Source organism: Rhinolophus sinicus, chromosome 1, assembly GCF_057876585.1.
Source record: "Rhinolophus sinicus isolate RSI-liver-muscle chromosome 1, RSI-T2T, whole genome shotgun sequence".
Taxonomy (NCBI): domain Eukaryota; kingdom Metazoa; phylum Chordata; class Mammalia; order Chiroptera; family Rhinolophidae; genus Rhinolophus; species Rhinolophus sinicus.
Window position 1 is genome coordinate 213,852,151 of NC_142501.1, and position 11,369 is coordinate 213,863,519.

Sequence of the window (11,369 nt, forward strand, 5' to 3'; positions counted from 1 at the left end):
GGCCGGTCTTGTCTCACTGGCTGCCTCCTGGGGTCACCCGCAGGCCTGCAGAGCAGCACCACGGGGCTGTGGTGGGCAGGGGCCTGGGTCTCTGGCTCACAGAGGCAGGGGGACAGACAGGCCCCGAGGGAGGGAGAGAGGGACAGGAGGCAGGAAGAGTAGGACAGAGGGGCAAAAGAAAGGACGGAGGAGCAGGCCAACCCGGGTTGGGGAACTGAGAGCAGCGTGTTCCTCTTCGGCCTGGGAACCCCGGGCTTGGGCGCTGCACTGGATGACTCATGGCCGCTGGCGCCTGTCCTGGCCCCTTGCGTGGCCCACGGGGGCCTGGCTGACCTGACTGTTCCCAAGCACCCTCACACTGCCCCATTGTTCGCAGGCCCAGTGAGGAGAGGGTCTGGCAGTGGGCCCGGGGTTGGCGGGAAAGAGACCCAGACCTGCCTCCCTTGCCCCTGCCAGTGCCATCGGGGCGAGGAGACAGGACAGGGTCTCCATCCAGCCGTCCTGCCGTCCTGAACACTGTCCCCTTTCCAAGGCCCGTGGTGCAGTGCGATCCCCGCAGCCCGTCCCAGCACAGCAGAGGTGACTCTCAAAGGCGAGCAATCGTTCTCAGTCTGAAGCCCAAGGCCGTCTCCTGCCTGGTGCTCAACCACAGTGGACACTTCGCTGCCCTTCCCTGGCCGCCTCATGCTGTCCCCGCCGGTAAACTTCTGCCCCCAAGACACCCACTGATGCCCCATAGTGAGGCTGGGTACTGGTGTCCTCAGGGGTCCCCAGGCGGTCTGGGGGGGGGTCACAGAGCCCAGTGCAGGGCTGGAGAAGAGGGCCTTTGGTGGAGGCTCATCCCCACTGCTCTCTGGGGACTCCAGGCCCGGCCCTTCCTCAAAGGGTGGGCGGCTCCAGTCAGGTTCCTGGGCCACCAACAGCCTCAGACCTGTGTCAGCCCCACGGCCTGGCTCTCCGGTGTGCCCAGCAGCCCCACACCCCACCCCTGGCCCAGGGACCTTAGAGCACTGGATCCCCCAGCAAAGTGCCCTCCTGGCCCAGCCACTGGCCCGGAGGGGCCATCATGCACAGGGCAAATGCTCTCACCCAGGGGTTGGCCTGACGCTCCCAGAGGCGAGGTGGCTTCTGGTAGTCAGCAGGGCCGGGAACCAAGCCCTGAGCGCCAGCACCCAATGCTTCTGCCTGGCTGGGGCCCCACCACGGGGCGGGGGCAGCCTGCACTGGGTGGGGGAGGAGGCACGGCTCAGTGGGCCCTATAGGGACACCACCCCCTCCCCAGGGAGACAGCCATAGGATCACAACACTGTTGGCCAGCAAAGACTGGGGGTGGGGGCAGAGTCGGTCCTACCAGGCTGTGCCCCAGGCTCGCCAGCTCTGCACCCCTAGCCCCAGTGGCCCCTCAGTGGAGTCACTGACTCCACCCTGGTCCGCTGACCCCTTGCCCCCACCACATACCCCGGTCTTGCCAGAGCCTCCTCAGCCACTGCTTCAGGGGGTAAGGGTCTCGAGACCCCAGACGGAGCTTTGAAAACATAAACCAGCCCCTGCTCGAAACCTTCCCATGCCCTGCGCCCAACCTCCAGCCCCTCGGCCTCCTCCCTGCCTCTCCCTCAGAGCCTCTGCACCACACACCTCGGCCTGGCCCCTCGCCCACTTCCTGCTCCCACCCCGGGAGGCCCCCCTTTGGCTCTCCCACACAGCATCTCCTGCACTGTTCTTGGGTGCTGCCCACTGGAAGGGGTGCCGGTCTGTGAGGGGGGTGAATTCACATGGAGGCCACTGGCCTGAGCCCAGAGTGGGGCCGTGTCCCCCTGCTTCCAAAGATCCCAGTCCTGAGCTAGCTGCCCCCTCAGTGCCCAGCTGGCAGGAACCTTGGCTTGGGCAGGTCCTCCCAGATCCTCCCGGGGAGGTGGGGGTCCTCTTTCTCAACCCTCTTCCTTCCCCAGCGACTTCCTGGCCCCAGAGAGGGCACAGCCACCACCAACCACAGCACTTCAACTCCTGGTCACGTTCTCAAGAAAATGGGAAGACTGATCTCAGAGAGCCCCTGCCCCAAGTGGCAAACCTTACGAGGCCAGGCGCCCAGGACCCCAGCCAGGATGGGTTGGGGGACTCAGAAATGGGCTCCAACCCTCGCTCCATGTTATAGCAAGTGGACACCAGGTCCACTGAACCTGAGTCCCGGCTGGGCCAAAACCCGGGGCTCTCTCTGGGCCCTTCCCCCAGGCCAGGGACAGCTCCCCTGAAAAAAAGGACCAGGCATGAGCCTCCTCAGGGCAGCCCAGCCCAGAGTCTGCAACCAAACTGGGCCGGGTCCTGGTGAGATCCCGCAGGGACGTTATCGCAGAGTCTCCTGCCCTCACAGCCCACACTGAGCTCTCAGCTATGTGGCAAGGACCTGGCACTGGGCCTCACAGCCTGGCACTTGCCAGGAGGTCCCTGAGAGGAGTGTACCCTCCCCCTGGGTGGGATCTGAGAGAAGACTAGACAGAGAGAGGGAGGACTTTGTGGGGGAAGGGTGGCCAGTAGAGGCACAGCACAGACAAGGGCCTGAGATGGGGGCGGGGGCGCAGGGTGGCGGGAGGCTGGGGTTCCACCCCAAGCGCCATGGGCTCTGACAAGACCTGGGTGGGTGAGCAGGGAGGCCTTGATGGCCTGACGCTAACTGGGGGCTCTGAGGCCCTCTGCTGCCTCCAGCCCACAGCCAGGGTCTCTGTCAGGAATCACAAATAGCACCCGGCGGCCACCATGCATTCCTAGAGGTTTCAGGCTGCATGATGATGACAGCAGGCAGTCACCTCCCGTCCTGTGCTGAGGCTCAGGGGACAAAGCCACTCTATCCTCTGCCTACCATGGTCAAACCCACCCAGCTGACCACTGACCTTCCTGCCAGGGCCAGGCCCCCAGCACTGTGACCTCATGGACACCTGGCCGGGCCTCAGTCTCCCGTCTGTACAGCTCCTGGGGCCACAGAGATCCGGGGCAGCAGTGGTGATTGTGGAGGGCTAAGAGCGGGAGCCCCAGAGGGGGCAGCGGCGGGGCTGGGGGGAGCTGTGATGGAAACCCGGAGAGTTTGGAGCAAGGCCGCAGCACAACAACCCATTATTATCTGACCCAAAACTCTGCCAATCCTGCGGCAGGGGACTTCCAGGATGACAGGGCACATTTGTCTCTGATGCTGAGCAGAGTTAAACACAGGCGAGGCTGGGAACCACAAGCCAACTTCAAAGAGCGCCTGCCCCCAGCCGGGCGCTGCCCCAGCCTGCCGAGCCTCGCCTGCCTGCTGTGCCTGCCTGCCCGCGCTCCAGGCCTGCAGAAGGTTCTCAATGCTCTGGGGGGACTTCCCACCGAGAAAGCCCACACTTGCCCTCACCCTTCCCCTGGGCCAGGCCACATAGGCACAGCTGGGCACATGCACCCAGATGTGGCCGTCCTTCGTGAGTTCCCAGTCAGGCAGGGAAGGCAGCCAGCTAAACATGGTGCCCAGGAACCAGGCTGGGAGCTTAGAGGAGGCACCCAGCTTGGGGGTGGCCAGGGAGGGTCCCCTGAACACAGACGCTTATGCCTTTTCTTAAACTACTGAGCGAGGGCCTAGCAGAGTGGGGCGGACAGGCTGAGCTGCTACCTGTGAGCATCTGGTAGCAGGTCTTGCCCGCATCTGGTAGCAGGTCTTGCCCTCCGACCTACAGGCCTGTCCACTGCTGGGGTCCATGCCTGGCCTAGGGCCTGGCACTCAAGGCAGCCAGCATGCATGAGAGGAGCAGAGGGGGCAGCTTTCTGAAGGGCGTCTACCACAGAGTCAGGGGCTGGAGTGGGGGCAAAGGCCTAGGACCCCAGCCAGGGCTCCAGGTAGACTTTGGGTGCCGCCCCAGGCTCCCAAGGCTGTGGGGCCGAGCCAAGGCCCACCTGGCAGTCCAGGCCAGGCTCACCCTGCTGCGCTGGAAGCTTGGCTGGTTGCTACCCCAGCCTCAGGGCAGTGGGCAGGGCTGCGGGACAGCTCAGGGTATGAGGCCCCTCTGATGCCACAGAACAGAGGTGCTGGATTACAACACCTCCTCGGGCAAGACTGGAGGAAATCCTCAAAATGGAGCTGCAGGGTCCAGGGTGTGGAGGCCCGGCCTGGGTTGGGCGAGCTGCCTGGATGGGGTCCTCACAGGGCTCTAGATGCCCACTGTGAGGGCTCAGCTACCATGAGCTAGAACCGTCTTTACTCCATTTCTCAAAGAGGGAGCTGAAGCCCAGTTGCTCAGACATGAAGGGCACACAGATGGCTCCATGCCGTGGATGTGCCCTCCTCTGCTTCCTGGAGAAGCTCGGCGCTGACTCAGGAGGCCCTGGGGAAGCCAGCCGGGGCTGGCTCAGCACCCCCGCCCCCTCTGTAGCGGAGCCCCCCGCCCCCAGCCCCAGTATACACGCCGCCACCTCAGGGTTGTCTCCAATCAACCTGGCAGACCCTGGGGCAGGGACTTCACCCCCTTCTACAGGCTCGAGCAGGCATGAGCCTACACCCCACCCAGTGGCCTGGAATGGGTTTCCTTGGCAGTGAGCCGCAGCCTCACAATAAACAGCTGATTCACAAGGACGCAGAGGGCACATCTCAGAACAGAGTGTGGCCTCAGGGGTGGGCTGTGGATGCACAGAGGGTGCCCTGCCAACGCCTCGGGCCCGCTGACCTCCCCAGGCCAAACCACACCCTTCTGGGAGGCCCATGTGGTCTGAGGGTCAGTCACCTCTGGATCTTGGGGCCAGGGGTGAATGAAACACCAGTCCTGCCAGCAGGTTCCAGCGTGCTCTGTGACCTGGGACAGGGACAAGCAGGGGCTGACCATTCAGGGGGCCTCAGAGCTGGAACCTCACAAGTTCTGGCGCCTGGGGAGAAGGAAGGAGGTGGGGGGAACTTCATGCCCTCCTGGGAGCCCATGCCACCTCAAGCACCATGCGGCCCCCTCACCCATGAGAGCCCAGCCTGGGCTTGCCCCTCCCTCGTACAGCTCCGGAGCCTGGCCCCCAGCCCAAATCCACCAGTGTGGCCCAGAGGCAGGGGTTTCCATCACCTGAGGATCAGGCAGTGTAATTCACAAGGCGGCTCAGCTTTCCTGGCCGTGGCTGAGAGGCAGCTCCGTTTCTCTCAGCCCTGTCGCTGCCCTCCTGTGCACAGCCCCAGCCATGCGCAGTGAGGCCTGCCCACCCCAGGCTACAAAAAGCCTCGAATCTTCCCACCACCATCTCTGGACTTAGGTAACCCACACGTGGGGCTGTCTCTGGCTCTCGGATGCCTGGTCAGGGCCACTGGGGAGATCCAGAGGTCTTCTGGAGAGGGACACCTACCCTGGGGAGGATTTCGGCGTCCTGAGAGCCCCCTCCTTGCCTCCCAGGCCCCTCTGCACTTTCACCCATGTCCCCATCCACACCCTCAGCACATCCGGTGCACACCAGGCCACTCTGGTCAAACTGGCCTGCCCCCCTCCCCACTGCCAGCCTTTGGTTCAGCCTGTCCCCACCTTCATGGCTGTCAGCCACGGCTCAGGGAGTCCTGCTTGCAAGCCCTGCGCTCACCAGCCGCCTGCAGCCGTCTCCCTCAGCCAGGCTGCCCGGCGCTGGCCACCACGACCAAGGTTAGTAACGGACCGCAAGTGCGTGTGCCGGGTCTTACTGAGGCCACCTACTAACCAGCCACAGAGGGGAGGGGATGGCCTGTCAGTCACTGACCCTTGGTGTCCCACGACAGAGCTTCAAGGACGGGAGCCAAGAGGACCCAGGTGGCTCCCCAAACCTGGCCTTTGCCACGAGCCCCAAGTGGGCGGGGACCTGGGAACCTGCCCTTTGCCCCAGACTTCTCCAGGCCTGGTCCCACCCCCACCCTACCCCCAAGCAGAGGTGGCCCTGTGGTCCCTGCTGTTCAGCCCTGAGGGCTAGGGAAAGCAGCCCCAGTGACTCACGGTCACTGAACACCAACCGTGTGCCACTGCCAGCCCCCCGGCCACACAGCCACCCCTGAGGTAGAAAGCGGTCCAGTACCTGCATTGTACGGACAAGGAAGGCAGGGCCCAGCCGTGTGAAGCCTCCTGGCCAAGCTCACACAGCTGGTAGATCCAAACCCAGGACCTCTGTGACCATGGCTGGGCCACTTTGCCTCTCCATGCCCCTCAAGTTCCCATCTGTAGGCACACGTGTGTGGGGGAGGGGGAGGGGCTGATCAGCACCCCACTGTCCTCCGTCCATGTGAACAGGAAGGACCAAGGAGGATCTGGAGGCTGCCCAGCCTCCTCCTGTCTCTCCGGCCAACCTCCTTGGTGGCCCCTCCCTGGCTCTGTAGGCCTGAGGGTCTCCCCCAAAAAGGCCAGGCCCTCTGTCAGCACCCTTCTCTCCATATGGCTGACAGGGACTAGCCTTCCCCCTCTGCCCAGGGTATGTCCCAACACAGGGCACAGAGCCAAGTACTGGGGGGAGGCAAGTTTGACAGAGTCCTTACTGCTCAGAGCCCCCTTCCTGGCCCCCTGACCCCAGAGAGTCCCCTGCATGGATGTCCTGGGTAAAGACAAAGTGGAGGAAGACACAGGAGGTGGAGCTCAGTCCCCTCCTCTGGTCCTGCAGAGCTCGGGCCAGAGAGGGCAGGGGCTGACCCAGGGTCAGTGCCGGGCTCTACTTGAACCTGGAATCCTGCTCCCACTCCAGGACTTGCCATGGCCCCTGAGGCTGTCACGAAAAAATTCTACACACGTCATCATCATTATCATCATCCGGGCAAGTCACATCTCCTGAGCCCCCTGAGCCCGGTTACATGCCTCCTCAGCAGGTCACACAAGTCTGGCCCACACGGCTACCCCAGCCACACGGCACCCAGCGGCCAGGGCCAGTGCTGAGAGGCACCTGACTCAGTCAGAATGGCCATCCAACGGGCAGGCACAGACATCACCGGCAGTGACAGATGAGCAAACAAGGCACAGAGCCAGGATGTGAGGCGCTCAGGGTCACACAGCATGCAGAGTGCGTGGGCTCCGGGCTGGCACTGTGCGGCAGTGCTCAGACCCCCCCACCCCCCTTTCTCTCTCACACAAACAGCCAGGGAGCCAATCGTCAGCGCCACTTTACCAGGGGAAGCCAAGGCCCAGAGCAGCAGAAAAGAAGAGCTGGCTGCCGGGAGGAGCCCAACCCACAAGTGGAAGGCAGTCCCCAACCCCCAACTGTCCCACCCACTCTGCCATCCTCTCTGACACTTCACTGTTCCGCAGAATAAGTCTCAGACCCCCCTAGAGCCACGGGGCTATTAGTCACCCACACTTCAGCTTGTTTAGGCGCTTTTCCTCGCACCTTCGTTGAACCAGCTGAGGGAAGGCAAGTGTGGATTACCGAGAGGAGACGGGAACACATTCCCCACCTGAGCCTTCGGAGGCCCCGTCGGGCGGGTAGTGCAGTGGGGTCCTGCGGCTGCCCGGGAGCCCCAGGGGCCTGGGGGAGCAGTGGTCAGAAGCACTCGAGGGACTCAGGACTCGGGACGCCACCGACCCCCGTAGCTAGGCTTCCAGGGCGCACCCAGCGCACCCCCGAACCCGCGCGCTTTCCCGGGCAGTGGCGCCGCCAAGCCCCCGCCCCGCCCGCCCTTCCGCGAGGACCCCGGCCCCAGGGACAGGAGGCGGCCAGGGGCCGCTATCGCGCCCCGCCCGTCCGGGTCCCGCCTCTGAGCCTTACCCGCCGAGGTTCTGCTCCCGGCCTGCGGACTCTGCGTCCTGGCGGCGGCTCCCGGCTGGGCCGCCAGGCGCTCCCGCCCGCCCAGCCTGCGGCCCGGAGCTCGGTCCCGCGCGGCCCCGCCCCGCATGCCCGGCCCCGCCCCGCATGCCCGGCCCCGCCCCGCATGCCCCGCGCCGCCTCCCAGGCTCCGGGGCCCCGCCCCCGCCCCGCCCCAGGCCCGCGACAGTATCTCCCTGGCGCTTGAGGCCCCTGGGTGGACTCGGAGTCATGGGGTCTGAGGTTGGGCGCAGGCACTAAAGGGGGAGGGGGCTCCACCTTTGCCCACCCTGATTCCCAGGGACAAGACCGGTGTTGGCTGTGGGTATGGACGCGCTGTCCGAGCACTGCACACAGTAGGTGCTCAGGAAATACATGTAAGCGAACGAACACGAAGTGTGTCTGTTCCTTGTGCGTGTCCTGCCCTGTGACACCCGGTGGCCCCACTGGAGGAGGCGCTGCCCCTCAGCCCTGTGATCCTGTCCCAGAGCTGCCCAGCAATGGGTCCCAGGCCCCAGAAAGGGGACACGTGGCTGCAGCAGCACACATCCTCACTGGTGAGACACACTTGGGGTTGGAGAAGTTAACCAGGGATGGGGTGAGTGAGAGAGGCCCGAAAACCAAGTGGCCAGGCTCTGAGCCCCCCAGGAAGAGATCAGGGCCGCTGGAGAGGCAGCGGAAAGGCCAGGGGAGAGGCGCTGGAGGTGGCTGGAGGTGGCTGAGGCTACAGGGGAGTCTTCAGCCAACACAGCCTCAGTTTCCCCATCTGTCAAACGAGAGGGCCCATTGGCTGGAGAGCTGGCAGGAGAACTTTTGGGGGAGGAAGGGGGAGCAGAGTGCCAGCATCCCAGCACTTCATCTGCGGGGGTGGGCAGACATGTGCCCTGCCTGGCCCAGGGCCACCCCTCACCCTGGCCCCAGTCTGTGACTCCACGCACCCACTCCACGCTGTCAGGGCTGGATGTGGGCTCCAGATATCCTGAAATCCTGCCCCTCCAGCTCACAAGGCCGTTGTGGAAGTGGCTAGGCTCAGCTACCGTGAGCACCCATGTGGCCACCCCACTCCTGGAACAGGGCTTAGTGCTGGCTCGGCAGGGCCGGAGCTCCTGACGGACTGCTCACTGCCTTGGGGCTGGACACACTTCTTTCCTGATGTCCGGTGCAGCAGACCAAGTGCCTGCCCTGTGCTGACGCAGGGAAATCTTGCCCTCGTGGCTCCTGGGAGGGAGCAGATGGATGCACAAACAGACACCATGGTGCCACAGTGAGTGACCTCTTCCTGGAGCATGTGGCTGAGGAGAGGGACAGAAACCAGGAACCTAGTGAAGCAAAGTCAGACTTCGGTGCCTCCCTCCAAAGCATGACCTCAGGGCAGAATGGGCAGGGGCTGCAAGCTCTGAGGTGACAGATGACAGACCAGGACCCAGAGACCTTGTTACCAGGGTCACTGCAGACAGTTTGCCCCAGAGGATTGACACCCAGAAAGCAAGAGTGCCTCTGTGTGCAGGGCGTCTCAGCCAAACGGGGAACAGAGAACCCCACAACTCACATTCCTCCTGTCCTGCCTTGCCAGTCCAGCCCAAAGGGTGTAGGGGGAGGGGGACCCTGCTTGGGACTCCGGGAAGCTCGGAGCAGCCTGCAGAGCCAGGAACTGCAGGAGGCAGAGGCCAGAAGAGCAGGGCACCCAGGGGTTCCCTTAGGAGCTGGCAGGACAGGCATGGGTGAGAGGGAGGGTGTGTAGGTAGGCCCAGCGCTGCAGGTGAGCAGAGGTGAGGCAAGGACCCCTGGCTGGGCAGGGGAGAAGGGTGGAGGGCCTCTACAGAGCATGTCTACATTAAAGCACACAGGTGATGCCTGAGCCACACTCTCGGGGTGATGGCCAAAGGACAGGGCAGGTGCCCCTGCCACGCCCATCGCTAGGATAGCCATGGCTGCTGATTTGATGAGCTGCACCAGGGTCCAGAACATCCAGAAGCATCTGCAGTCTGAGGATGGGGGACCTTTTAAAACCAGGATGGGGTGGGGGCAAGATCTGCCACCGGCCCAGGGGTCATGGCCTCCCCCAAAGCCTCGGGCTATAAGCGACACCTCTGCACTGACCACCAGGGTCACGATCCATAGCCCACTTGCCATCTCTCCCTGGGTGGTGCTAAACTTCACAGATTTAACACGTCTGTCCAAAAGCCAGCACCTCATTTCCCCAGCCATCCCAGTCTCATGCTGGCAACCTTGGGTTCATTCTTGATGCCCCTTCTGTCTCACTCTGAGTCCTGTCTGTCTGGAAGCCATAGTGCTTCTCTCTGACCATTCTCTGCCGCTCCCCACCCCATCCTTTCATCTGCTCCCCAGCTCCTGTCCTTGCCTGGCTCTGTCCATGGCATGTCGGAGGGATCTGCTCTGTCAGTCGTCTCACGTCACTTCTATGCTCTGGAACCTCCCAGAGTAAATGCTGGTGTCCTCACCGTGGGCACACACCTGTACGATCTCGCTGTTCCCTCTCTGAACTCCTCTCTCCACAGTCCCCACTCTCGCCACCTGGCCTCTCTGCTGCTCCTCCAACCATGTCAGGCACGTTCCCACCTCAGGGCCTTTGCACGTGCAGCTCCCTCCTCCTAGATCACTCCTCTCCCAGATCGCTGCGAGGCTCATCTCCCTAACTCCCTCGGCCTCTGGTTCAGTATCATTTTATTAGACAGTTCTCTCCTCACTTCTCTTTTCAAAGCTGTCCACAGTCCTCACGTTCCCTCCCTCCTCTGTCCTCCTCTGAACTCCTATATCTTTTTATTTGTTACGGTTGGACCCGCCCTGGAGTGTCATCTTGCAGGGTCAGGACAATGCTTGCCTGCATCACTGCTGCTTCCCCAGGGCCTCAGGGCCTGCCTGTCACAGAGTACATGCTCACTAAATAGTTAATGAATGAAAAGACAAGGCCTCAAGGGCAGCCCCAAGGATAGGGCAGGTTCAGACAGAGCTGCTTGCAGAGCTGGGTCCCTGTGGTTGATGCTGACCCCGGAAGCATCAACCTTCTCACCCCTCCCAACCCCAGGAACAGCCCTGTGGTCATACTGAGCGCCTCCTCCCCAGGCAGGCTGTGAGGAGAGAGGTCACCCGGCAGGTCTGTTTCTAGTCAGCTTGTCTGCTCAGCTGAGGACATTGGGGAACAAGCTCCACCCCACTCCCCAGCCCCCTCCAAGGGGAGCCGGGCGGCTGGTTGGGCTCTGGGGGACGTCCCACAAGCAGTGGCTCTGAGGATAGCGTCCCACTCACACTGTGTGCTCCTGCACAGGGACAGGCTGAGCGGGAACTGCCTGCCTTGGGCTCCAGCCCGTCCTGGCTCCCAGGACCGGCCTCCAGTGCTCTCTCATGCCCTGTCGCCCTGGGTGGCAGGTGGGGGTGTTTTTCCTTTGTTGAAACCAAGGAGAGAGCAGCAGAGAGGGAACAGGGCCAGAGGGAGGGTCTGTGTGGGGGGGGGGGCTCACTGCACGCCTGTGTGCTGAGATAGAGATGGGGAGTCCATCCAGACTTCACGTCAGAGCCCAGCAGCTGGTTCCCCTCTGCCCCCAACACTCCTGCCCCTCTGCTGGGAGAGCCCCTGGTATCACTGCCCCCCCAGGAGTCCTCCGGGCCTCCGGCTCTCCTGC

The 11,369-nt window shown here is 63.4% G+C and overlaps 1 protein-coding gene across 8 annotated transcripts in view; it reads right to left on the reverse strand.

Annotated features, from left to right (window-relative positions):
• SH3BP2 (SH3 domain binding protein 2) overlaps positions 1-7,840 on the reverse strand; it is a 33,896-nt gene extending 26,056 nt beyond the window's left edge. For 2 of the 8 annotated variants that reach the window (XM_074320376.2, XM_074320367.2), the window contains exon 1: positions 7,693-7,840. In XM_074320376.2, coding sequence (XP_074176477.1) covers positions 7,693-7,838 — 146 coding nt within the window. In that variant the 5' untranslated portion in view covers positions 7,839-7,840. Of the gene's footprint in view, positions 1-5,504; positions 5,583-7,692 lie in introns of those variants that run through there. The other 6 variants (XM_074320382.2, XM_088793220.1, XM_074320388.2 and 3 more) reach the window with 5 other exon arrangements.
• Positions 7,841-11,369: the final 3,529 nt, after the last annotated feature.